General features: G+C 48.4%; 2 protein-coding genes across 9 annotated transcripts; one reads left to right on the top strand and one right to left on the bottom strand.

Annotated features, from left to right (window-relative positions):
• Window positions 1-224: 224 nt before the first annotated feature.
• C2CD2L (C2CD2 like) lies at window positions 225-20,190 on the bottom strand. 7 transcript variants are annotated; one of them, XM_071449421.1, is made up of 14 exons: window positions 20,053-20,190; window positions 16,546-16,641; window positions 16,052-16,171; window positions 14,030-14,140; window positions 13,058-13,174; window positions 12,327-12,444; window positions 12,038-12,161; window positions 11,437-11,501; window positions 10,718-10,845; window positions 10,244-10,415; window positions 8,807-8,905; window positions 8,025-8,158; window positions 7,248-7,530; window positions 225-5,824 (listed from the first exon to the last, which is right to left on the bottom strand). In XM_071449421.1, exons 2-14 carry the CDS (start codon window positions 16,546-16,548, stop codon window positions 5,604-5,606), a joined length of 1,695 nt encoding a protein of 564 aa, XP_071305522.1. In that variant the 5' UTR covers window positions 16,549-16,641; window positions 20,053-20,190; the 3' UTR covers window positions 225-5,603. The 7 variants fall into 7 exon arrangements, with proteins under 7 accessions (XP_071305522.1, XP_071305521.1, XP_071305518.1 ...); XM_071449420.1 differs by lacking the exon at window positions 20,053-20,190 and adding an exon at window positions 19,424-19,563; XM_071449417.1 differs by lacking the exon at window positions 20,053-20,190 and adding an exon at window positions 19,227-19,417.
• DPAGT1 (dolichyl-phosphate N-acetylglucosaminephosphotransferase 1) lies at window positions 19,828-24,970 on the top strand. 2 transcript variants are annotated; one of them, XM_071449426.1, is made up of 9 exons: window positions 19,828-19,982; window positions 20,060-20,180; window positions 20,266-20,479; window positions 20,998-21,144; window positions 21,277-21,361; window positions 21,812-22,000; window positions 22,612-22,699; window positions 23,052-23,207; window positions 24,404-24,970. In XM_071449426.1, the coding sequence occupies exons 1-9, from the start codon at window positions 19,828-19,830 to the stop codon at window positions 24,467-24,469; spliced, it is 1,221 nt and encodes a 406-aa protein (XP_071305527.1). In that variant the 3' UTR covers window positions 24,470-24,970. The 2 variants fall into 2 exon arrangements, with proteins under 2 accessions (XP_071305527.1, XP_071305528.1); XM_071449427.1 differs by lacking the exon at window positions 23,052-23,207.
• Window positions 24,971-26,806: the final 1,836 nt, after the last annotated feature.

Raw genomic sequence — 26,806 nt, 5'->3', positions numbered from 1 at the left:
ACTCCAGCTTTTTTCCCTGGCAAACAAAACTCACCAGCTCAGGTTCCTGATGGCAGATTGCAGAAGCCACTTGGCACTGTCAAACTAGCCCGAGTTGCCACTGGTGCCAGCTTGGGTCTGGGAGGCATCCTGCAGAATGCAGAATTTCAGGAGCCAGCCGGCCACTCAGGGACAGGTTGGAGGGAAATACACAGCACTACACCAAGTATGACATCAGACTCAGGTTTTGATTTTCATGTGGTTTAATAAGTTAACAGATTCAGCCATTACACAGCAATAGAATTCTTCTTTGAGATTTACAAAGGTGCAAGAACTTCATTTAGTCATATGTAGTTTTATTTTCATTATTAGCTACACAGTTCCAATTCTTTCCCACCTGAACAATGTGGGGTCAAAATAATCCACCCAGACAGAACGCATCAAAGTACAAGAGAGCACACACAAGGAAGGGTGTTAATTCAAATTCCGTGTGGGTATTTGGTCCAGTACCTTACAAAGCAAGGAAAGGTGATGTGAAGCAGTCATGCCTGTAGAAGGAGCTGTGAGATCACAAGCACACCTTTGCCAGAAGTTTGACCAATGCTGGGACTGTTACTCTACCCTGAGACTCACCGTGACCTTGCAGTAGGGGAGTTGGGATGGAGAGAACAATGCCAAAAGACCACAAACTACAACCCTCCAAACACTCAAGCATCTCCACGGCTACTCAGAAATTACTTCTCTGTAGGTTTAGCAAACAATGTCCCAAGAGAAACTACATCATTGCTTTAACAAGAACATTTGCCAGACGCCCAGTTCTAATCTAAAAATAGCACTTGCCTGTGGTTGGAAGAAGCTTTCATTACATTCCCCTTCACTGAACTTGCTCTCCAGGTAAGTAGTCTCCCCTTGCTCTTCCCCATTTCAGTCAAGCTGCCTAAAACCCCACCCTCAACTGCATAAGCTGCATGAGGGTGCTTGCAGGGGCAGGAATTGGACTTGCTTGCTCAGGTCTGCTCCTGCATAAGTCTGTGCAATAAATGGGTATGAATGCCACAGAAGCTGGTAAGGCCACTCTCCTGTCCCATCTATCGGCATTGTCGTCCTCAGTCACTTTGCACCACATACTCTATAATTAGAGTATGCTCTAATTATAAGCACGTGCAAATACACATCCATGCACCCAATTCCTCTGGCCTCAGACATCCATCATGTTAAATCCTATGGCAACCTCAGAACACTGAGGTTTTGAGGTTCCCTTCATTTTTTCCTGTGTCTGCTTTCCACTGACTCAAGAGGATATCTCTCGTGGGCCAACACCGAGGGCTTTGTGGATGATGACGCTCCTAAACAGCCTTGCCCCTAAGCATAGGGAGAAGATTTATCTAGACTGAAATATACTTACAAGCATAGTTACAGCTTTCAGCTAACGTAAATCTATTTTCTTCAGAGAAGTGAAAATACACAGGTAAATTCTAGGAAATCTGTTCAGCCAAAATAGGAAACTAACAAACAAAACCCACAAACAAACAAGAAACCCCTTATAAACCAAAAAACCCTCCAAGCAAACCAAAACAAACAAAAACCCAAAATAATCTCAACAAAATGCCTGCTTTGGCTTCATGTACAAGTCAAGTGTTCTGCTTGTGCAGCCAGTAGGAAAACACAGCATCTGGAAAGCAGGCCCTCATATGCAGGCTGAAGCCTCCACGCATTCAAGCCCACTGCTCTGCTGTTCCTTTTCCACCATATATTTGGTCAAGGACCAATTTCACAAGGTGCAAAAAGCGAGCCTACCCTGAGACAACAATCTGCCAACTGCAGATCATTCGAGCTTAAAAATTTTGATGGTGGCCTGTGCCCTTCATGGGGTTACTCTGTGGTCTCAAGCATTATGAAATGCCACAGAGCCCACAGCACCACCAAGGCAAGGGCACAGGTATCTGGAAGAAGTTTAACAGGGAAAGTAGATTTCAAATAGCATTTCTTCTGTCCTAAAGCCAGAAACACAGAATACATTAAATACAAAAGAGGTTTCTTAAAGCAGCCATTCTGTGGGGGGAGATTCCTGGGGACTTCATCTTTGCAGCTTCTGGAGAACCCTGTGTGACCTTCTCTTTCCATCTGAGAAAATCAGAATAGACAAATTGTTTCTCACACCAATAACCACACCTCCACCACGAGGTGAATTCATTACCATTCATGCCTTTGAGGAACCAGGAACCCGTGCTCTTAAAGTCAGGATTAAAAAAAAACGGCACCTACTCTCCGGGGGATGAAAACATCTTTGTGGGCCAGAAAGAAAGCCTTGCTCAGATAAGAAGAGGAAAGATCAACACGTTTAATGAGGAGAGTATCAGAACCAAAAAATTTCCATTGGACACAGCAGACCCATACCCTGCTATCCCCTCTGTTCCTCAAACAGTACTTTTGACAAACACCATGAAAACCAGTCTGGACTTACAGAGAACATTCAAAAGAAGACAAAAGGTTACAATAGCACTCCTATGCTGTGCAACTTTGAGAAGCAACAAAATGTCAGAAAATACATCTCTTCTAGGAAACACAAGCAGATGTAGGACCTAATATTTGAAGATGTGCTCTGCCAGCACTTGACAACATCCCTTTCCTTTGCAAGCCGTTTAACCAGATACTGATTTGCAGCACAATTTACTGCCAATGGTAAAAAAACACTGCTAAAAATTCAAGGGAAGATATGCCCCTACCGGCATGCTTCCCATGTACCATTCGCTTGGCCAAACACAGTCCAGATGTCTTCCGCCACATCAAGTTCAAAATCAAAAACTGTATCTCTGCAAGTCACTGGCAGGCATAGCCTGGAGCCAACAAACCAGGAACAAAACAGGAAAGCCACAGATGTATGACAGGAACTGCCCATTTAACATAGCTAGAAAGGGTCCCCAAGGCCAGTGAGTAGCTTGAGCTTCTGTTTAACTCCCTTTCCTATCACCTCCTCCTACAAGCCGGACCAAAATATGCTGGTCAAGAATCTAGGTATGTGTTTGTCAGACAGAAACCTTGCCTTTTCTGCCTCCAGTCTACAGTGACAAGGACAACGTTGGCAAGCCCTCACAGTCCTCCTTTGTGTACATGAGCCTCAGATCCCCGATTCCGAAGAACGGTGAACGGTGTTCACCTCCAGCCGCTCCACACCAAGACAGCTCAAGCTCTTACAGTTTAAAGAAAAGAACACAGGACTAGCAAATGAGACTCATGGTAGGTCCTTGACTAACCTACAACTGAAATGCCATAGGATCTTCTGCTCAAACCAGCATTTCTAGTGCAAGGCTTCACAGTCTCCTGCCAGAGAAGTGGTGCTGTCTGGATTCAAATCTTCATGGTTTAGTACCTTGAGATGGTGTCCTAATGAATAAATAAAATCCAAAAACCAAGCTCCGAGACTTTGAGAACAAGGGTGCGTCAGACCGCATGTGACAGCACCACACGGCACCAACCCAGCAAAAGAAGGTGATGTGAAATCGGTGGCTGGATTGCTATAGGCAAGCTACAGATGACCAAGTTCTAATGGCACTGTAGTGCAAACCAGTCACTGACATCAAGGAAAATCATTCTCAGTGAGAAACAGCGAGTTCTCTGGCATCCATAGTGCATGGAAGTGCAAACAAAGCCACAGTGCTATGCGGACAAGGGACAAAGAAACAAAGGATAAAAGATATGACAGAGTTTGAGAACAACAAAGACTCACAGACCAAAACAGACGTAGAGATTCCTGGTCAGCCAGCTGAACCAATACGATTTTTCAGATTCATACATGCCCAATCATGTGAGGAATCAGCAGGAAAAACAGCCAGGAGTCCCTCCTGCTAGCACACACAGGCACTTTCAGTTACAACCCTTGGAAACTCTGGCCTTCCCCACCTGTACAAATTCGCAAGAAACAGCCACCCGTAAATCCTTTTGCTGCAGCACACCAAACACGTTCTGGTCCTTGGAAATGGCACACGGCAGCAGTATCAGCAAGTCAGGGTTTGTCCTTTCAAGAAACACATTTAACCTGCGCCATCAAGAGAACTGCTTTTTCAGTTGGCAGCATCCTGTACATGGAAGGGCAGCAGACACTACCACAGGAGATACTCTGATGGAAGAGCAGAACTAGAGAATCCAGTCAGGCCTGGGAAATAGCTCTTCCATGAGGTTTTTCCTCCCCTCTGTCCTACCTCCTTAGCTCAACAACCCACAGGATAGCAGGAGGTGTCTCTCAAACCAGGCATGTTGACAGGACATGAGTGTATCTCCAAAGAGCATTGTTATGTGCTATCTGAAGGAAACTTCTGGGAATATTATAGATAAAACGTGTATGGGCCAGGAGACCGGACAACTGTTTCTCTAGAAGGACAGTCTCCTCCTGCACAGGGATTTTATTTTCCCCTGCACACTTCTCCCTCTCTGCAAGTACCTGCTGCAGAAATGTCCTCTGTTTGAACAGAGGGGACCGTGTTTGCGAGAAGAAAGGAAATACCAAATACAATCCAGAAAGATTCCCTCTACTAAAGGAAACCCATCAGTGACAATATGTAAACTCTTGCCTCTTTCTGCCATGTGCAAGCCCCTTCAGGCTCCCCATTAGACTGCCCTTCACTACATTCCTTGCCATCCATCCCCAGCATGGTGCCAGTCCTTGGCATGAGAGCCATGACAGCACGAGACTGGACACTCGGCAGGTCTGGAAGACAGCCTGGCAGCCCTTTGGCAACATCCCCAATAACCCCCAAGACTAAGGGATCTGCTCATACAATAGCTGGTGTGTGCATTCAGTACATGCCCTTCCCTGTTCAAGAACACAGATGTGGAAGGAGCGTTGTGTCACGGGGTGGCTGCACAGGGTGGCAGAACCGACAGCACTGACCGGGCATTCTTGCGAAGGCTCAGGCTTCTATGAAAACTTATACAGTAGTTAAAACTTCCTTCTTCTTAGAGACTTCTTCCTTCACCAACAGAGCACAGAAAACAGGGGTTCCTCAGAGCTGTCTGAACCAGACACTGTTCCAATGGCAGAGCCAGATGGAGGACCACAACTCTGACAGCTGACAGCTGTCTTCTGAGAGCTCACAGCTCAGGAACACATCACCCCGCAGCACACCTCAAGTTACAGCCTCTGCACCGAGCACAAGCAATAGCAGCGTTTAGATCATCAGTGACTGCATCATTCTCTGTCACTAGAAGACCTGAATGAGGCTACATCTCACACTTCTTGGCCCTGTAGCTAACCCAGTAGTTTCTTGATTTTAACTCTGAAGGTTGCCACTTGAGAGACCTGCCCCCCGTTTCCATGAGGCACCTGATGACACACACGGAGTCATTTCTACAGTTCCTGGAACCCCCAGGGGGATTAGCATGCCACCTGGATTTTCTGGGAGAGCACAGTAGGGTGCAACAAGCAGAGAAGGCTAAGCCAAGGCAGCCAAACAACCTAAGTCCCGGGTTTGCCACCTCCGCTCCCCAAACGGCATAAAGCACTGGGGTGTCTTCCCTCAGCCAAGGTTGGAAAGAACTGGACTGCAAGTCACAGATACCATGGAGTGGGAAGACAAGAGACTAGAAAACAATCTCTGAGAAATCTTTCCAATGGGCTTCTCCCTCCTTCAGTTTTCACCAGCTGATGTGTTGTCACCACCTTTGGGTTTGGATTTAGACTTGAAGGAGAAGCGTTTGATGAGGCGGTGAGAGAAGCTACCAGTTTTCTTTCTGGTGGTGGAGTTGGCAGTGACATTGGACAAGTCATCGTGTGACTGGCTCAGGCCTGCTTCCTTCTGCTTGCTCCTTCTCCGGAAGATGAGCTTGGTACCGCTCCGAAGAAAGCTAACTGCAGAGACAAGAAGGAGACAGAAACCATGGTAGTGTCTTGCACTGGCAAGTTTCAGGGACAGTAACACACCCAGCCATTCTCAGATATACAGCAGTTCTCTTCCACACTGAGAGGCAGAAGTACACAGGTTGGCTAATCCCAGCTTCCCAAGGCAAAGTCTCAGTTCACGATAGACTGCAACACCAACAAGCTGCCTCACTAAACATTCCGTCCCATCTCCCCTCTGCAGAAAATTCCTTTTACACAATATCCTCCTCTCAGTGGAAGCGTGCAGCATTTCAAATGACAACCAAGACTCACATGAATGGAAAACAAGTGAGATCATCTGAACCTGAAGACCCTGAGAGGAACATACAAGACGGAAAAGGCCTCTCAGATCAGCCTGTCTCAAGGGCACAGGGGTTAACTTTGTCACCTAGCGCCTGGAACAACTGCCTACGTTTTCATGACGTGCCCAGTCTAGAGGCAAATAATGCCAATGGCTCCTTATGACTCCCACAAGCAGGAGAAGGCGGAGATGCCAATTGCTTTCAACCTCAAATGGATCAGAAAGACAAGATACAAAACCTGCAGGCCATATAACACTACAATGGTATTTCCTACAGAGGGGGTTTGCTTTCCATTTCCCCTCTGTTCCCCACCCACCAGCTCTCTTGGGAATCTGGGTCACACATCCTTCTACCCACTGACATTCAAAAAAGGGGCCTCTGCAGCCCAAATCATACCTAGCTGTAACAGGGTACAACTCCCGAAAATTTGTTCCACTCTAATAGTCTGAGTAATCAAGATTTTGATTTGCATTTCTTTACATAAGTCGGTAGCAGAAAAATCCAAGGTGCACTATCCACCTGACAAATGTGTGGAAAGGCCAGGACAGCAGCTAGGTCGGGGCAGCCCACTCCATCATTTAAAATAAGTGAGTTTGTGTGAGCATCTTACATTACGACGGGTCAGAGGCACTAGCTGCTTCGATAGTAACAGAGAAAGAAGGAGGGCAATCAAGGCCAATACAATCTACATTGCTGGGTGGCCTCCATGTCCACACCACAGGTGGCCAAATTCAGAGGATGAATCATTATTTATGGGCATGTGCCCAATTTGTGGACCTGGAGACCAGGGAGAGAAAAGGGGTTTTCTATAATACACAGGCTGTACAGGGTTCCCATCTAAGAGAGCACAGAAACTTGAAAGGCTACAGGAGTCAGACACCTACAAATGAAGGCCTTTCAAGTCACTTCAGTGGAAAAACCACAAGACAAAAGCAGGCTCTTCCCAGCTCCATCAGAAGCTGCTCTTTGCTATGCTAAAAGGTGGCTGCAGACCCCATGCTTGGGTGGGGAATCTGGATGTCACTCTGTCCTCACGTACAGCTGATGTTATGGGCTCATGTTAGCTACCCTACCTAACAGTTCATGCTTACCTTTGTGATCTTTCAAGCTCCTTGTCTCAAGGGCTCCTGTGGAGCCAGTTTCAGACTCAACATCTTCCACAGATGGTCTTTCAGAGACATCTGATCGCGTTGTCTCATCCAGCTCCTGACTGTCCCTTTGACCCGATGGCAACGCTTCCAGTGGCTGTGACAATTCAGTAAAATCATGCATCTGGTCAGCTGTGCTGTCTGCCTCAGAGTCCCCATACGCTGTGGCCTCCAGGGATGCAGCATAACCCAGAGAAAGTGCCATTTCGTCTTGAGCAATAGGTACCTGAAGGGGGGTTAGAGGGGCAGACAGACATGAACACAGGATCAAAAGAATTCCATTCATCTGCCTACTTCCATCTATACCTACATATGGGTGGCCCAGTTCAGATCATCAGTGCTAGATGGCACCAATGGACAATTGTCACTCTTTGGCTGAAAGGTACTGGAATGTGGCCGATTACAAGGCATTCTGCTGCACATCCCTTACTCCCGCAGCAAAGTTCAGGGAGAACTTATATTCTCCACAAGGTTCAAAACCAGTTATGGCAACCACATCCCTTTCTGCAGCTGCCCGCTGTGAACTCCCACTGGCAGCTGCCCTGCAGACTGGCAAGGAATCTTTTAATGCTCACTGGGAAGCAGCTAAAGGTTTCTGATGAGCCAGTCATCCATGCTGGAGCCTTCCCACACCGGTCCCTACAGGACAGGTTAGTTTCACACACGCATCCCTAGAAGCAACCTCCCAGACTGGAAATGCAGCTCCTAACTACCAGAGACCTTGGACACTCCTGAGATGATCAGTGTACTACGTTTCGTTGGTGTCTTCTTGGTGGTCTTGTTATTCGTCTCAGTTAGCTGCCTGATTGCCGTCTCAGCCACCGGATCCAAGCCATTGGGCAAACGGCTATCCCCTGAGCACAAGAAAAATACCAATGCTTGGAGAAGCAACCTTCAGCAGAGGCAAAAGGTCGCTTTCTGACTGCAATGCTTGCGATAGGCAACTTACATGCACACGAATGCAGTTTCCCCACCCAAGGTCTATGGGAGACTTGTCCAAATAAACAAAATGAAGGAAGCTCTGCATAGGTAGCTCTTGGCTTTTTCAGGTACCTGAAAAGTTTCATTTCCCACCAGGCATATCATTAAAATACACCTCCCCTTCCCCCCGCCACTCAACAAAGACTTCCAAAGACTCCCAATAGTTTGCTTTGGCAGCAAACTGTCAAAAGAGGTGCAGTGCTCTGTTCTAGACACAATCAGAGCCCCAAGTGCAGGGTGACCAAAGTTGTTTGGGTCCGGATAGCCTGGAAAGTACTCGTCAAGCAAGGAAACACAAGAAAACTCATAGTCCCTGACTGGAGAGTCAAAGGGGAATGTCTTTTACCTGCCCACACACCACCACCACCAGCCTTCTGCCCCCACCTTCACTCAGGCACTTGGACATTCTCTGAAGCAGAAAATGCAAGCAAGTTCAGAGAACTGCACTCAGATTGCCACTTCTAAAACAGGCTAAGGAACACAGTTATTTCAGTAAGAGCCTCAAATTTCCAAGCACTTACGGCTACTGCTGGGCAAGTGGCCGTGAGGGCGGCCAGTCTCCAAAAGCACTGTTGTCTTTTCAGTCACTTCCACTTTGGAAGGCGACCTCGATGGTGAATCTTCACAGCAAAAGAGATACCGAGATACCAGTAAATGGAGATGAAGCTTACACTACTACATTATCATATTGTGCCCCCTACACAACCCCCAAAAGCCTCAAGCGAGTATTTGGAGAGTCTGCAAGGCAGCTCTGTAAGGCTTTGTGGCAGTAAGAAGCCCACTGGGAAAAAAAATCAGAATCACTGAATGGTTTGGGTTGGAAGGGACCTTAAAACCACTTAGTTCCAACCAGACTGCCATTAGACGAGGTTGCTCCAAGCCCCATTCAGCCTGCTCTTGAACACTTCCAGAGACAGGGCATCTACAGCTTTCCTGGGCAACCTGTGCCAGTTGGGCAACTCAGCACCCTCAGAGGGATAAATTTCTTCCAAATGGCTAATATAAATCTACCCTCGTTCAGCTTAAAGCCATTCCCCTTGCCTTACCACTGCATGCCCTTGTAAAAAAATCACTCTTCAGCCTTCCTGCAAGCCCCCTTTTAGGTACTGGAAGGCTGCTTGCTGTAATGTCTCCCCAGAGCCTTCTCCACTCTGGCCTAAACAGCTTCAAACTCTCTCAGCCTTTCTTCACAGGGAGGTGTTCCAGGTACGTGACCAACTTAGAGGTCCTCCTCTGGACGCACTCCAACAGGTCCATGTCTTTCATGTGCTGGGGGGCTGCAAGGCTGGACACAGTACTCAAGGTGGAGTCTCACAAGAGCAGAGCAGAGGAATCACCTCTCTTGGCCTGCTGGCCACGCTTCCTTTGATGCAGCCCAGGATATGGTTGCCTTTCTGGGCTGCAAGTCCTGTGAAGCTGACGCACAGCAATACTTCATTCATGTAATTTCCTAGCCCCGCCTCTTGGAACATCCAGCACCACATTCACCAGGATGCCAGATCACAAGCAGCAACAACCCCTAGTAACATGCTTTTGGCTCCACAATCAGTATGTTCAGCCTAACTTTTAGCAGTGAAGAAACGAGAGAAAGCATGGCTAAACACTTAGCCTGACATCATGCACAGGTTATGTGGTGGCATATGCATTAGACCTCCCACCACCAAAAGGGTGTGTGAAAGGCTCATCCCTCCCTCACCTCCTCCAGACACAGAACTGCAATTCTCTACCCTAGGGCTACACAAGAGTTTCCAACGAAGACGCTAGGGGAACAGCATGGATGCCCGTGTTCTGACCCACACACCAAAAGCAATACGTAAAGCGTGAGCCTGCCATATCCAGGTGTGATGGCTAAACAGTTTTGCTACTGCCTTCATGAGCAGCCATGGGAATAATTGCAGCTAAATCTGTGCTGCCATAGGAGCCACCTGTACAATAAACCTGCTGCTGTACAGTCTCACCCAGTTTGCAGTCTGCCTTGGGCCGGGACTGAATTGTGGTGACAGTAGTCACAATGGTGCCGTCAGGCATGATGGTCCGGTCCATCTCCACCTTCTTAGTGGGGGTGATGCTGGTTCTCAGAGATGTAGCATGTGGAGCATTCAGAGATGCAGGAGACTCCTGGTACAGCAGCTATAAGCAGTAAAGCACTGATCAGAGAGGCACTCTTCTTCCCAGATGGAAAGGCAGGCATGTTTGGGCAACAAAAGTTGCGGCTCTGGGCACCAAGGAGTCATTCCCAGTACAGTATAAGTTCAACAGCGAGAGGCTCAGGGACCAAGAGTCAGGTGACATCCACCCCTCCATGGCACAAGGGTCTGCTAGCCCTCTGTGCCAAGCTCAGGCCCAAACATGCGTGTCTCCAGCTAGAGGCTCACATTATGAACTCTTCCAGAGCATGCATGTATGCACAGCTTGTGGGGTCATGAGCTCACCTCCAATGCAATGGTAGCTTCAGCTGTCAGTGACTGTCCAGCTCCCGGGGCCAGTGAGCAGACCTGTCTCCCAGATGGCTGCTTGTCCAAAGAATCTATCAAAAGTGTGGCATATGCCAGCAGCACATCTGCAAGAAGGAAGAGCAAAAATTAAACACTTCACATGACCTCAGCACCTCAGACATCTCCAAGGTAATCCCTGCTTTTGGGAAGCAGCACAATAGGCCAACACAGCACACTGCCACAACTCCACTAACTCCCAAGTTCAAGAGGGAGAAGGGGCAAGCAATGTTCCTCCGCTCCTCTTTAACAATTCAGGAATCAACTCCCTTAAAAAGATGACCACTGTGTGGCCTCAATCAAAAATAGATGCTGTACTAGGTCCCCGACTGAGTACAAAAGAACAGTTAAGAGCCTTATGCAAAGCTCTCCTAATACAGGAGGCAAAATCCTGCATGCTTCTGCCTGCTTCAGAATGCAGACAGGCAGGCCACAGGAACCTCCTGATTCAAGGTAAGACCCATACCATTTTGGCAAGAAGAACAAAATGAGTTACTTCACAGAGTCACAGAAGTTCACATAAAGCTAAATATGAAAAATCCTTTGCAGAACTCATCACACGTACCAACAGAGAACTACCATGAGCTAAAGCACAGGGAGTCCCTTAGGCATTTTTGCCTCCCAGTCTTAAAACCCATCTTAGGGTTGTTCGTACTCACTTCCCCCTCCATCGCTGCTCCTCAGCACCTGTAGTTTCAGTTCTTTGCTTCTAGGTCCCAACTCCCTGTTGAAACCAAAGAGGGGCTGGTGTTAGGCAATCTTTTCTAAAGTGGCCACGGAGCAAACAACCTCATTCTGCATCTTCCCTCCCTCAAATCTCACATGCCTCATCACCCTCTCTAAAGTTTCAGTAGCATGCACTACCACGGAGGACATGACTAGAGTACCAAATGACAAAAATGAGAATTCTGGTTTGCGTGCCCTGCAGAGCTGTGTAGGCTGACAGTGGAAGTTGAGAGGGCAATGCCTCTGAAAGGCTGTTTATGCCACAGCCCTATTGCACCTGCTGCGCCTACATGTAGCACTTCTGCCCACCCAGTTAAAACACAGAGTGTCCAGAGAAGCGAGAAATATGTATGCAAGCTGGGTCCAAATGCCCCAATCAGCAGTCCAGCACAGGGGCAGCATAAACAGATGTTGCCCTGTGGCACAGGCTTCATCTCTGCACCGTGCACATCACTTACTGCAGCATGGTAATGATACCAGACACCGTGCCGGTCCACCTACACTGCTCCAGCCAGAAAGAGAGCAAACACTTACAGAAAGAACTCATCATTCCACTCCATCTCTCCGGCAGCACCGACACTGCCACCTATCACTGGCCTCGTCCACTTCTGCTGCGGGGGGCTGTCTAGCTCTGCCACACAGCGTATCTCCCCAACTCCTGCAAGAGAGACAGAGGGCACATGTGCACTCGTCAACAAGAGGCAGTGGTTCGTCACACACACACACCCCTCTTTTCCATTCAAACCCACCCAAAACATCCACTCGCTCCAATCTCGCCACCTGCACGCTTGCCCCTGTGGATCAGCAATGTTTTCACGCTTACCTCCCTTTCCCTGGCAGCCCAAGTTCAGCACTCGAAGATTCCGGAGCAACAGCTTAGAAACCAGAGGGGCTGCTGCTACTCTGGATGGGGACTCTCGAGTCAACTTATTGCTGGGTATCTGAGGAATGATGAGAGCAAGACCATTACCTTTATCATTCACTCACCAGCAGACACCAGCAAGAGGCATCGTCCTTGTATCTATTAAGTAGCTCCTCACACCAACACAGGGGAATACCCGCAAAGCCATCAAGAGATGCTGCAGGTTTCCCAGGCTATTGACGTCCAGTGGGCCCTAACGTTATTTCAGATGGGAAGTTTAGGGCAGACAGAGAAGGAGACAGGCAAGAACAAGCTTGCTGGCTACTGGACAGTCAACTGACGATGACAAACCATGGGCCATTCCATGTCTGCAAATGCTGGCTTGGAGAGAGCCCTCATGTTCAGAGCAAGAGCAAACGCCAAAAAGAGATGCACCTCAGGCAGTCCAGCTCCACAAGTACATGACCAACAATCAGCATTCAAGAAAAAAGGTAGAAGCCCTTGGGAGCAATTTCTAATTATCCCTAAGCACCACACTGCACTACCCAAACCCCTGTGATAGTGCAGGCCAGGATTCGGCTGTTGCCCAGAAGCAAAACTCAAGCCTTGGATTCCTGCCTGAGCCTCAGCCCTCAGAATTGTCTTGGGGCCTGTGTTTGGGGCACAAGAATGACACGAGAAGAGTGACTTACCGCACTGGCTACAGCGGTACAGGCCACCAAATTCACCATCATGGCTGGCTTCGTGCTGACAATGGTATCCTCGACCAGATCCTTTATAGTGGACAAATCTGCTCTCCCTTCATCCTTCTCTCCGTAAATCAAGGGGAAATGCAGGAATGTCATTAAAAAATGGACACATTTACAGCTTACAGCTCCACCTGCCTCTCAAGCCTCTAATATGCTACACAGTCATTCTCCCAGTAATAACCTCCCAAACACTCTTCCCATATTCCATCCTCGCTCTCCTCAAAGCTTAAAGCTTCTGCGTAGCAGCTGCAGGCAAATGCAAGCTTTCTAAATGAGACAAACTAAGCCTCTACTTCTGAAGTTTATCTGGTGTAAATTTTTACAATACAGATTTTATAGCTTGTCACATGCTCACCACCTCAGGAGATGGTGCCACCACACTTTTGGGAAAACAGCCGAATTCCTAGGACTTCTCAGTATAAAGTAACAAAAGTGTCAATAGAACAACAAATCAGCCAATCTATCTGGATCACAGAAGTGCAAGCACACCCACATTCTGCTCATTAAACCTCTAACCCAGGGATTCCCCACATTAATCTCTTAATTTTAATGAATCCCTTCAAAAAAACCTAATCAAACTTAACCAACACAACAACAACAAACACCACCTCACACAAAGAAAGAGCGGCAACCCAGCTCATTTTGCAGTTCTACATGTGACAACAGCAGGAGGAACCAACATAGACAGAAAGCCTTCAACAGATACTGGTGCCACTTCAGCTCTCTTGAGGATGCTGCTTTGACACAGTTGAGCTAGTACCGATTCCGGGATGAAAGAATCCTCTCCACTGCCCTAGAGGGGCATGGCATTGAGCTGCCAACCCTTCTCCTCCACAGCAGCCCACCTTCTAAGCTGTTTCTGCTCCTTCCTCCCTTCCTCCACTCACAGTCAGCCTCCCATTGTTAGCCACTCACCTCAGGAAGCCCAAGTCGTGGAAGAACAAAAAGGTCCAAGTCTGGTCTGTCTTTGAATGTCCATGACACCAGGAGACCCTCATTCTGTATCTCCTCCAAGTGGATCTCCACCTGGCCCAGAACAAATATCCATAGTTGGAACTAGTTTCTGCTTACATTAGGTGATTTTTGCCCCATTCCAAATTTAGCAATTGAAAGGGCCTCACACCAGTGCAACAGTAAAAAACAGAACATAGGAACGCAAGTGCTCCCAGGCCTACAGGATGAAGCAGCTGCAGAAGCTCCATGGCGAGATCTGGCTTCCACACTGCGACTGGATGCCCAGGCACCACCAGAGGGAAAAATTATCAATTTTTTCTTTTACTGAAGAAAAAGCCTGCAGAGTACTATCCAAAAGTGCCCACCTGGGCACCAACACATAGGATATTTACTGAGTTACATCACTTAGGCATTGCCAAATGTAAACGCAACCATTTATAAGTTAGCAATGCATCTCTACAAGATGATCCCCCGGTTGAAGACCCACCTGGGTCACCAAAAGTCTGTAACAACAAACTAGAATATAGACCATCCTGTAGTTTAGCTGAAGTTAAGAATTTGCACACCCATGTACCCATAAAAGCATCACTAATGTGACAGATAGAGGCAGAACCACACACGAACGGAACTGAACTGACCTGAGAGCCCTACTAAAAACTGGGTAATAGAATTCAGTACAGTTCTCAATTACGAGGTTGACATTTACTGACAACACAGAAGGTCATCGGACAAAAGCAACATATACGAGACACAGTGGCCACGTAAGTAACCAACAAGAGGTGTGCCAGAATAGACAGGGCACAGGGCACAATTGGGAACACAGTACTTGAAGTATTCCAAAAAACAGGTAGGCATGTGGTAATCTAACCTGCATTTCATAAAACAGCAGCAGCAAGACCTCAATTAGAATACTATATGTACTATATGCAACTCCTTTACACGAACAATCAACCCAAAACTCTACCAGGTGCAGACAAGGAGACCTAGAAAATGCCAATGAGTAGGGGAGCAATTGGATGAGATGTGAAAAAGGGGACCTTTCAGAAATGAAAAGCAACTGCAGTTGCTGCCCACAACTAGACTGGCAGCAGGCACAGTACATGCTTAAGAGAGAGAGGAGCTCTCTGGAGCTCTGGATTTCTGGAGATGACCACAGAACAGAGGTACAAAATCAAACTGGAATAACCTGACGAAAATTGTAATGAAGCTTCTGAGAGCAAAAAGGTTCAAGAACAAGCTTCAAACTGTCTGCGACAGCATGGGATTAGCTTCTGCTACCACTGAGTTACTTCTAATTTTGCCATGTCTATTTTTTCTTTTTCTTTTTTTTTTTTTTTTTGTGCACATATGAGCACACTACCTCCAAGCAAGACACCATCTCCAGCATCATGTCCTTCATCATGATGGAAACAAAACCACATTCCAAAGAATCAAATCCAGCCAGAAAGTAACTATGGAGTTACCACCCATTGTGATTTCAGAGCTTCTTTGCTGGAATAAGCATCTCGCGATATCCAACACACAGAAAAAGCTGCACCGTGCTCTTGTGAACGTAATGAGGGGAACTGACAAGCAAACTACTCCTCACCATAGATTTCTTTTTCTCACCCACTACCAGGACACCATACTTTTACATAGCCTTTCCCCTTCCACTATGCCACAAGGGGAATTGAATTCTCTGAACTTCTCACTTCTTAAATACCCACTTGAAAGCAGTATGTAGGATGCTGCCATGTCTCAAAACTCTCTGGAATTTCTTGCAGCTATGTTTCATAGCCAAAATCTGCATATGAAGACTCAGAAAACAAGACTCGGCATACAGATGGGGAATATTTGATACCTCACCAAATGTTAGTGACAACACACTGCTTCTCCCAGCCCAATGAGGCCTTTATTTGCACTTTGAATCAGGTCCTCCTTCCTCGATCAGCGTGGGACTAGATGGAGGAGGGAGGTCAATGTTTAACTTCTTGTAATCCTTACCTGAGCCTGCAGCACAGCCAAAGTGACATGATACGTGTCCACAGAAACAGCAACTGGGGACTGCTGAGTAACAGAGACAGGGAATTTCACAGCTTCAGCTGACAGATGGCACCACAGCACCTAAAAAGAAATGGAAAAGATGAGTTTATATCCCAGCAAGAGGCTGCTGTGTTATTCTCACCAAGTTCAAAGCTGCAAACCTGCAACTTCAGACCCTGTGCTGTGACAAGAGCACTCCTCTGCTCACCACAGTAGAACCCTGATGTTTGGGTTCAGCCTTCACACATCCCAGCTCCACCAACATATCTTCTCTCACAGAGCTCGCTCGTGCACAGCTCCAGAGCCTCCAAACAGGAGACAGGCCTCCAAATTCCTCCAAACAGACCTCACCCAAAACCTCCCTGGTTCCACCATCTCCATCAGAAAGGCCTCAGCAGTCTCTGCAGAACACACCATCACACCAAACTGCACAGTTTAGAACAGCAAAGCCTTACCATGCTGTGGTCTGACAGTCCCTTGCATGTCACACAACTTATATTGGCAGCTTGCGGTAACTGAGGACCCTCTTCAAATGTGATCTGCACTGAACTCTGCAAAGAGAAAACTATTAGATGCCAGTAGTCAGAGCCACCCTGATAGTTCCAAAGAGGATGAATGATGTGGGGTCCCAGAGACACTCCTGCCAGCATCCAGAACTATCGCACACTGTAATTCTACCCGCCTCGACTTGTCTATACAGAGAAAGGAAACAAGGTGTCCAGTTGAAGCTTGAATTCACAGATACGAGCACCTCCAGGAAAGTCCAAATCTCATCCAGAATCTCACATATGCAAAGTCCTCCAGGATAACTCCCAGACCCCGCTTCAGAAAACAGCTTTTAGACCCAGCAACTCACTGAGGCAATGCTGCTCCAGACAAGGAGCAGCTGCAGCAGGAACTGAAGTGGGGCCTTCTGGGGCCTGCATGCCAATTCAGCCACTGGCTAATCTTCCCTTTACAGGAGTCCTGAATTCTAGAACTTATACATTCGGGTCATTTTGTGATAATCTGAGTAATTCAACACATGACAGAAAAGCACAGCATATCAGATATGGGCAACTGGCAACACTCTGACTATTGCATTGTGATAAGAGGGGCACGGAAGCAGAGGGTGAGTTTCTACAGGGGAAGCAGGGGAGCACTATACCTTAGTGGGGGAAGGCACTTCACATTGAATCCAGCCTAGAATTTGTCACTAATTCAAAAAGGGAGATACTTTTCCTTTTTGCTGGAAAACTCAAACACAAGTTTGCATTATGTTCTTCAGGACTTTAACTGCTTTTTATTCAAGTATGTCAGCTTCCTGCTAATCTTTTTTAGCACTTGATTTTCCTACACAACTTAACAGAAAGGAAATCCTTTCCCACTTATACGATTAAAAAAAAAAAAAGGATATTGCAATAGACTTTGGACTGCTTTGGACCACAGTTTCTGTAGGTATTAAGTCCCTGCTTCCCTGCATTGTGCAGGCAACACAAGCTATAATGGAATTATTTCCATATAGAATCATCAAGGCATACTCTCCTTCATGAACTTCAAAACTGCAGATAATACAATGGCAATACCGGGAGATTAATGAAAATAAATACCAGAAAATTTCGAAGAGATTGCTGTGGAAAATCAGTGACTACAGTATTGCCTCAACCCGCGTTAAACGACGCGTGGTAACGCACTCCGCCCTTTCCGTGCTCGCACACCGCAGCGTGCTCCCACGCAGGCCGAACTGAGCCGTCCGCAAGGTGCCTAACGGCTCCTCCGGCCGGAGCGCCGTGAGGGGAACGGCTGTCCCGCCACCCGCGAACAAAGAGCAGGAGGGTCGGCCCGCCTCACCTCGCTGCGGCTGCCCGCGCTCCCCCGCTCGTGCCCTGCCGTACCCCGTGCCGGCGCGCCTGGCTGTTGAGAGCTCGCACCCAAGTTCGCTGCCACTGCTCCCGTAGGGACCTCAGGGCGAGAAGGGCCGCGAGCAGCGCCCGGGCCCCGGCCTCCTCCCCCGCCGCTCCGCGACGCCGTAGTGCTCGCAGGGCCGTGGACCGCCAGTACTGGAGCAGCCAGGCCGCCACGGTGAGCAGCGAGGCGGCGAAGAGCAGCACCAGCGCAGCCCAGCCCAGGTCGGGCCCCATGGCACAGAGCGCGGGGCTCACGGCAGCGCGGCGGGCATGGCGAGCGGGCCGCGGCGCTGCCCCGCTCGCGGCACCGGGTGCACGTGGCCCCGCCGCACCCCCGCGGCACCGCACGCGCACCCGCCGCCGCCTCTTTCCTTCCGGCGCGGCGGAGCGCGCGCGCCCCCCGCGGCCCGGCGGCGCCGCCCGAGCCGCGGCGCACACCCCGCCCGCTGCTCCGCCCCGGGCCTGCCGGGCCTGAACGGCCCGGAAAACTCACGGCTGCTGCCGCGAGTCTTCTCTTCTGGGGGAATGAAATAGGAGCACAGCCGCAATCTGAAAGCTCAAGTCCCCACCGGCTTTCCGAGTTTCGATTAGCGACGCTTTTCTCCACGTCACGTTCTTTTCTGATGGGAGTCACTACACCGTTCCCACCAGGCACGCAGGACACAGCAGCACCGCAGAACCTTTCCGTTCGTCTGCTCGCGATTGTGCCACTCTCGCCGTAAAGGGCAAGTAACACGAGTTTTAATCGCCTCCCGACAGTCCCAACCCAAAGTAGCAGCGGCCTCTGGCCAGACAGGCTCCCCTGCACCTCTGTGCTGTGCTTTCCTCCCCGGCAGTACCGTGTGCCCGCCTCAAAGATGATTTAAAGTTTACAAAATCACTTTTGTATATGTGTAACAGACAGCAGAGCAGAGGTGGCCTCTCAACACAGCAGCAGCTCCTTAGGTGGCCATAAAGCCATCAGAAAAATCAGATAAAGCCATCAGAAACCATTTCAGGTTGCCATACAGCTGCAGGGTACGTAAAAGTTCTTCTTACTGCTGCCGGACTTTCTGCTGCGTCTCCCCCTCTGCTCATCGACTGACACCTGAACAAACAGAACAGTGAATGGACACTGAGCCTATCCTACCTTCCCCTCCCCAGCCCCGAGGGCCCTTCAGCAGTTACAGATTTCCTGACAATCAAAAATCTCCAGTAAGGTATTTTACTGAATTTTCCCGACATCTGAGGAAACACGTGGGGAAACGAACCCAACGGCCGCTCACTTTTCCGATCTCGCGCATTCTGCACCCCGGTAACACGGCTCGCCACCCCGCCGGCCGGCGGTGACTGCGCTGGCCGGGGCTCGCCCGCAAGCGCGGCTTCCCAGACCTGGGCAAAAGGCGGTCCCGGCTGCCCGCCCTCCACTGGGGCTCACTCACATCCCGCATGGGAGGAAGTGACGTACCTATGAATCGGGGGCGGGGGGCAAGGTGGCCATGGCGGTTGTGGGCATTGCGGGGCGGAGTCTGTGACTGGGCCGTCCCCGGGCGAGTGCTGCTCCCGGCGCAGAGTTTCGGAGAAACCTCGCGGAGGAGGAGAAGCACCGCGAACCTTAGCACCGGGGACAGGCCCCTCCATACACCCTCAGCGCGGCGGAAACCGCTACTGATCCCGGCCGTCGTGCAAGCAGAGCTCCGTGCCGGCAGGAGGCTCATGCCAGGGCCAAAGATGGCGCCCCCGCCCCCGATAGACCGCGAGGGCCCCGCGCATCCGGCGCCGCCCGCGTAACGCTCGGCCGGGAAGGCGGTGGGCAGCGCCCCCGCCCGGCCTCGCTCCGCGCCCTTGGCAGGGGCAGCGCCCGCCGCGGCCATGGCGGCCTGGCCCGCTGTGCCCCTCCTCATCAACCTCGGCGGGTCGCTGCTGGGCTTCGCGGCCACGCTCACGCTGATTCCGGCCTTCACGGACCACTTCCTCGCCGCGCGGCTCTTCGGGGAGGACCTCAACAAGACCTCAAGGCGGCCTGTGTGAGTAGCGCTGCCCCAGGGAGCTGCCCCGCGGGGCCGGCCCAGGCACGGCTGACTCCCCCCGCTCTACCTTCCAGCCCCGAAGCACAGGGCGTGATCAGCGGTGCCGTGTTCCTGATCATCCTCTTCTGCTTCATCCCCGTGCCCTTCCTGAGATGTTTTGTGGAGGAGCAGTGCGCGGCCTTTCCTCACGACGAGGTGAGGCTCGTCTAGTGCTGCAAGCGTGGCAGGCAGGGGCAGGGAGTGGCCACCGGTGACCGGGGTCCTGTTCTCTGTCCTGCAGTTCGTGGAGCTCATCGGTTCGCTCCTTGCCATCTGCTGCATGATTTTCCTGGGCTTTGCAGATGATGTTCTGAACCTGCGCTGGCGCCACAAGTTGCTTCTTCCTACCATGGCTTCCCTCCCACTGCTCATGGTTTACTTCACCAACTTTGGGAACACGACCATTGTGGTGCCTAAGCCCTTCCGGGTGCTGCTGGGCATGCACTTGGACCTGGGTAAGTTATGAATCACCAGAAACTGTCATCCATGTGGCAAGGGATCACATGAAGCACTTCTTACTGCAGAGGGAGCAGAATAAGGATTTGCTTAAGTAACCAGTAAGAGAGTGGCAGTCCACCCACTAAACATTAGGCTGGAAAGAACATCCAGAAACCCAGCACACCTTCAGGTGTGCATAGACAGACACCAATCATTTTCCCATGATCCTGGTAATACAGCTGAGTAGTGGGGCACACAGCACATGGCTGATAACACCAGGATGTTAGAAAGACAGAAACAGCACCACAGCTGGCCGCCATGTCACAGCAGTTTGTCACAGTCACACTACATGAAGACATGACAGCCAGCTTGTAAGAGAGAAGCAATCTTATTGGTAAGCTACCACTATCAAAACTCACTGAGATTGTTAGGTAATGGGTTGTTGTATAAAGCAAGAAGTGAGAGCTTCAGTGAATTGGTCTAGGGCCTGCTTTGCCTCCAAATACTGATGCATTTGACTTGCTCTGCTCTGCAGGTATCCTCTACTACGTGTACATGGGTATGCTAGCAGTGTTCTGCACTAATGCCATCAACATTCTTGCTGGAATTAATGGAATTGAAGCAGGACAGTCGCTGGTGATAGCTGCTTCCATTATCATATTCAATATTGTAGAGCTAAACGGTAAGGAAAATAACAAACATTTGTGGGCACAAAAAGCAAAGGGAGATTGAATTCTAGATTTCAGTAGCTGGTATTACTAAAAATGAACCAGTCTTGTCTTATCACAAACACATGTTTTTCTTTTTTCTATAGGGGATTATCGAGATGATCACATTTTTTCTCTCTACTTCATGATTCCCTTTTTTTTTACCACACTGGGCCTATTTTACTACAACTGGTAAGAGGATAGACATTCAGAATTTGTTTGGAAGCATCCTTTCCCTCTACTTTCTCCCTTTTTGAACGAACAAAACCACTTAACCACCTCCAGGTGTGGAACGCTGGAGTGTAGAGAGGCTTCTTGCCAGAACCAAGAACACAAAGCATGGATTGTTTTGTATTAAAACAATTGTGGTCACACCAGCTCACCCAAACATGCAGAATACACTGTCTCCTGTGCCTCACTGGCTGGCTTTTCGTACAATATTCTCTGCAAGTCAGGTGGTGGGTCCCAGTCCTGCAATTCTTAGAATAAATACCTACAATTCTTTTTAATGTGGAGATCTGCTGCAGATCTCCATTGGACCCTGACCCGCAATGTGGGTACACATTCAGTGGTTATAAAAAGTCACTTTTGAGGCAATAGCAGTCATGTCAGACCTTTCCTTTTCTGCTCCATGCATTGCAGGTACCCATCTCGAGTGTTCGTTGGGGATACCTTCTGCTACTTTGCTGGCATGACCTTTGCTGTGGTGGGGATCTTGGGACACTTCAGCAAAACAATGCTGCTTTTTTTTATCCCACAAGTACTCAACTTCCTCTATTCATTGCCTCAACTCTTCCACGTCATTCCTTGTCCCCGTCACCGGCTACCGAGGTAATGTACCAAGTGACCTATAGTGGCACTACGGGTTGTGTCTTTTACCCCCAACACCAGCTGAGAAAGGTGGTGGAAGGTGCTCTTTTTAAAAGCCGTCAAAGTATGCTTTCTCTTGAAAAGACAGAAGCTCACTCTGCCAGCTACAGTCAGATCATACAGTAGAGGTTTCTCAAAGAAGTGCACTTTTCTGACCAGCCCACCCCTCAGATACAGAATGATTTTTAACAAGGTTAGAACATGATGATTCCAACCTACAAGATCGAGAGAAATTGACACAGGCTCCTTTTAATACTGTGGCAGTGGGATCTGCTAAGATTTCATAGTAGCAAGCATTCTATAGAACTATGCCACATCAGCAGTTCTCTCTGCAGATGTTAGAGTCTTCCGTTTTATTCTTTAAACTACACAGCATATATTGGGGGTGCAATGGGAAGGAGTCTTCTCTGCCCCACTTGAGGGGCTAGATACCAGCAGCTGTTTTTAAGTGCATCAGGTTATTCCTGTTTCTTCCACCATTGGATTTCTTTCTCAGCTGTGGATTGAAGTCTGCTTACAAAGTGATCTATCTCCTTGTTGCATCTGGACTAAATTTTAAATGTTTCTTTTAGGCTTAATCCTAGTACAGGGAAGTTGGAGATGAGCTACTCCAAATTCAAAACTAAGAACCTCTCTGCCCTGGGAACAAGCATTTTGAAGGTAATTTGTGGAAAACATTCAAAATTCAGATGCATTTTGAGGCAGTCATCAAGGGAAAGAGAAACAGGGTGGGAGAAAATGTAGAACTTCAGGGTTCAGTAGTTACTGCCTGGCTCAAATCTGGAAGAAAGTCTGTTACCATCCCTCCCAGTCACTTGATTGTGTTAAAAATCAGTCTTTCAGAATAACTACACATAGAAGTACCCCAGGACCATCATGAGTCTGTCCTGTCTTTTCAGTAAGACCACAACCAGGATTTCAGGGCTGGTGCAGCAAAAGGGGTCTTGAGCAAGACTAGCCAGTGAACACCAAACATACCTGGTGAAATAGCGTCCAATATTTCTTTCCTCAGGTAGTCAAGATCTTGCACATAGTAGATGTGAGGAGTGGAACAGATGAAGATGGCGAATACACTGAATGCAATAATATGACACTTATTAATTTTGTCATAAAGCTGATCGGACCCACCCACGAGCGAAATCTCACTCTTCTGTTGCTACTCATTCAGGTCAGACAAAGGGTTCCTCCAGCTGAAAGATTTACTCTGCAATAGAAACAGATCCAAGTCAGTCTCAAGAGCTTTAAGGGGAAAGGGGAAAGGGGAAAGTAAAATATCGTGCTCTTCACACAAAGTGCAGTTGAGCTGTGGAGCTTGAGGAGAATAAGAGGTTCACACACTTCAAGGGGGGAAGAAATCCACACACACCTCCCTGCTCAATTGAGAGCTTATAAAAAAAGTCAGAAGGTTAGCTTAAGAAGATTCCCAAGGCACGAGTCATTGGTTGCAAGAAAAACATGAGCGCAGCAGAGTGCCTTGCCTTATCACTCTGACTCAAGACAGCCTTTTGGTATGTTCCTGCTTTTCAGTAATACCAAATAACAGTCTCAGAGTTGTTGCCGGCAAGTGGACTTGCATAAGGATGGCATGTGGCTCAGCAGTCTCTCAGTCTGAGGGGCATGCAGGAGCATTTTGAAGCCACTTGGAGTATAAGGATATGCTTCACAGATCCTGCCACTACCTCTATTCAGCATCTGAATTCTCGAGCATAGTGTAGTAAAAACACCGCTTTTTGAAAGGCCAGCATTGGTTAACTGCCCACAATAAAATCCTTCTTTTCATCTTCAGATTTAAGATAAGGGATTCTTACTAGGAAAGAGACACCTAGCCAGAGTCTGATTTGAGAGGAAGAGCTTGCAAGGAAAGCCTGTTGAGGGCTTAGGCAGATGACATCAGGGATGGGAGAAGACAGGAAGTAGATAGCGCTTATCTTGATCCCAGTCACAGCAGAGAAGTCCTGACAGCACCTTATTGTAAGGATACTGAATTTCAGCTTTGACATAAGGTATTTTCCATTACAAACCATGGGGTTTATGTTAAAATACCATAAAATTTATGTTAAAATTCCTTAAGGGGGAAGGAGTTATTCCCAAACTCTTATCTCATGCACGTGTTCTTAAAATATTACTGTGTACAGGCACAATGAAAAATCTCCCACTGATACCTAAAATCATCAGAGAAAGAAACAATGTCTTTGGATAGACTTCTGCGACTTCCCGTACCTAAAAAAAGTAGCCTTTAGTTGCTGTTTTATGAAATGAGGCATGCTGGAAAGCTTAGCAAATCCATTTGGAAAGGAGGAATCTTACAGCCTGTAAACCATTTGACAGTATAATGTTTCTGTTATGTGTCTGATTTTTACCTAGGTCCTTGGCAGCACGATTGCATTTTCGATCCGGTACCAACTAGTGCGCTTGTTTTATGATGTCTGACTGGACTGTCAGGAGCGAGGGAAAGAGTTCTACCTGCCAGTCCATTTTATCCAGTTGCTTGACCAACTGATGATTCAACTGATGTTGCTCCCGCCCTCTGGGAACCTCAGAATACCTGTCAAAACACAAGCAACTGCTTTGCGTGGGCTAGTTTTGAACCAGGATGTTCTTTGTGCACCAAAGGCTTTTGTCCAATTCTGTGATAGAAAAGATTCACTGCTACTTGGACATCATTGTTACTAGGAATACTTTTTAGAGGGGAAGCAAATGACAGCACTTAGGGAAAGTGGGAAAGGTGTAATCTCTATACATCTAACAAAGACATTACTGTTCACCAAGAGAGAAAACAGCAACTTTAATTTCTGTGAGCAGAATAAGTAAACCAGACTCCATTCCTGGCTTCTCCAATCCTGTTTTTGGTCCATGGACATAGAATGACATGTTATAACCCATACTCAAAACTCAGAGTGCTCCAAGAATAAAATAATTCATGGTACCCTTTCCCCTGCAGTGGTTTGCCTTGACAACATTGATATGCAGTGAAACTAGGTTGTATGATCCATCTCTAGCTTTCTACCCTGTTAGGCAGCTGATCATTTCTGCAGTGGACACTCCCTCTTTTTTTATGGCTACTGGGAATGTTCCTGCTGATGAGCTTTTAATTCTGAATACCTTTATCATCTGCCTTCCTCCCTGGAAGAGGACATGCCTGAAACAAACTAGCAGAAAAAGGATCACCATGTCCTTGTTTTAACAGGGCATCAATAAGATCCTTTTATTAATGCGGAACTAAAACTGCTGACTGCCAGTCCCTTTTCTTCAAATACATATAATTATTTATAGAGCAGTATGTAGCATCATAGTTCAACGCAGAATTGCTACCTACCTGACAGAAAAACATAGAACAGGCATTGGAGTACCAGGTTATATAGTTATATACCACTGCAAGTGCAGTGGTAGTGAAAGTGAAATAATGCAACAGCAGAAACCGGGATGCTGAGATGGCTAAGGGAAGAAATTGCCAGGTCCAGTACCCCAGTAGATGCAAGGGCACCGGACCTCCCCACACCCAAGTCCAGCTAGTAACATTGGAATGTATTACCAGAAGGCAAAAATGCCTGTGTCCAGCAGCACTGATCAACACAGAAAACACACAGCACTCAAGTACAAATGGTATGCGTGGCTGAATCCTCTTCTCCAGCCAATCAGTTTGTAAGTCTGCTAATACAGTATATTCATTAACACATACACACAAACATCATGAAATCATTCAGTACCTGGCCTTAAACAGTCTGTCCAGTAACCAGCTGCTGGATTTCCTGGCATCAGGGCGTATGAACAGAGAATCTCCCTGCTAGCTGATCTAGGTATGTGGCCTTCCAATAGGTATTTCTCAGGCAGCCACCCCATTTTCCCCAGTAGACTGGCTTAGCCCTACCTCCAGTAAGCATCCGTACCTGCAGACCTGTACCTGGTCCTGGGCTCCAAAGCCCATTCTCCTACTTGCTCTAGTCTGGCTCCTTTGCTAGGGATCGCACGCGCTTGCATTCCACCTAGCCCTGGCCCCTCCTTGCATGTGCTGAAGTCTTTCCATTTGCTGGAACCACAGGCTGCCCTGATCTGTGTCCTAACACCAGTTGCTGGCACTTAAGACCTCCAGAGACACACAGCATAGACAGTCTGCTCACTCTGGGGGAAAAAAACATACATAACAGATGGGTTAAGTAAGACAGCACAGACTGCAGAGATAATTCTTACTGATCAGCAACATTTTAAAACATTACCACTTCCTTCACTTTTATTTTTCCTTCAATGTTCCCATGGGGTTTTTTTCTCCTCATCCACTTTGACTCCTCACTCTCCTTTGGTGCTTCTTTTAATATAGCCATATTAGAAACTCATATCTCACGCATTCCCAGAATTCCCTAAAAAGGATTTCATGGTAGGCTTTTTCACATCCCTAACTGCTCTTCCCCCCATGTGCCGCCCTAACGCAAATGGCTCTACAGACAGGGATACCTCTCAGTCTGTAGGCACCCCGGGAGCCCCTCTACCTCGCTCTGAGTGGAAGCCAGGCCCAGACAAGGAACCAGGCCCAGGGACTGACTCCAGCCCTCATAAAGCACCGTGCGCCTGACCGGGCGGCACGAAGCGCTCTGTGGGATTGGCGTCCCCCCGCAGTGGGCGGGCCGGCACCGCGCATGCTCGCTGAGGCCGGCGACAGCGCCCCACCGATAGCCTCGGCGTGGTTTAAATTTGGCGCCTCGCTCGCTGATTGGTCGGAACCCGCGGCCAACACATTCAGAGCAAGCGCGCTGGTATCACACAAGCGACCAG

This window comes from Agelaius tricolor, unplaced genomic scaffold (genome assembly GCF_023055355.1).
Source record: "Agelaius tricolor isolate 1412-34295 unplaced genomic scaffold, bAgeTri1.0.p SCAF_29, whole genome shotgun sequence".
NCBI classification, from domain to species: Eukaryota; Metazoa; Chordata; class Aves; order Passeriformes; family Icteridae; genus Agelaius; species Agelaius tricolor.
This window is presented reverse-complemented; position numbering and strand designations above follow the sequence as displayed.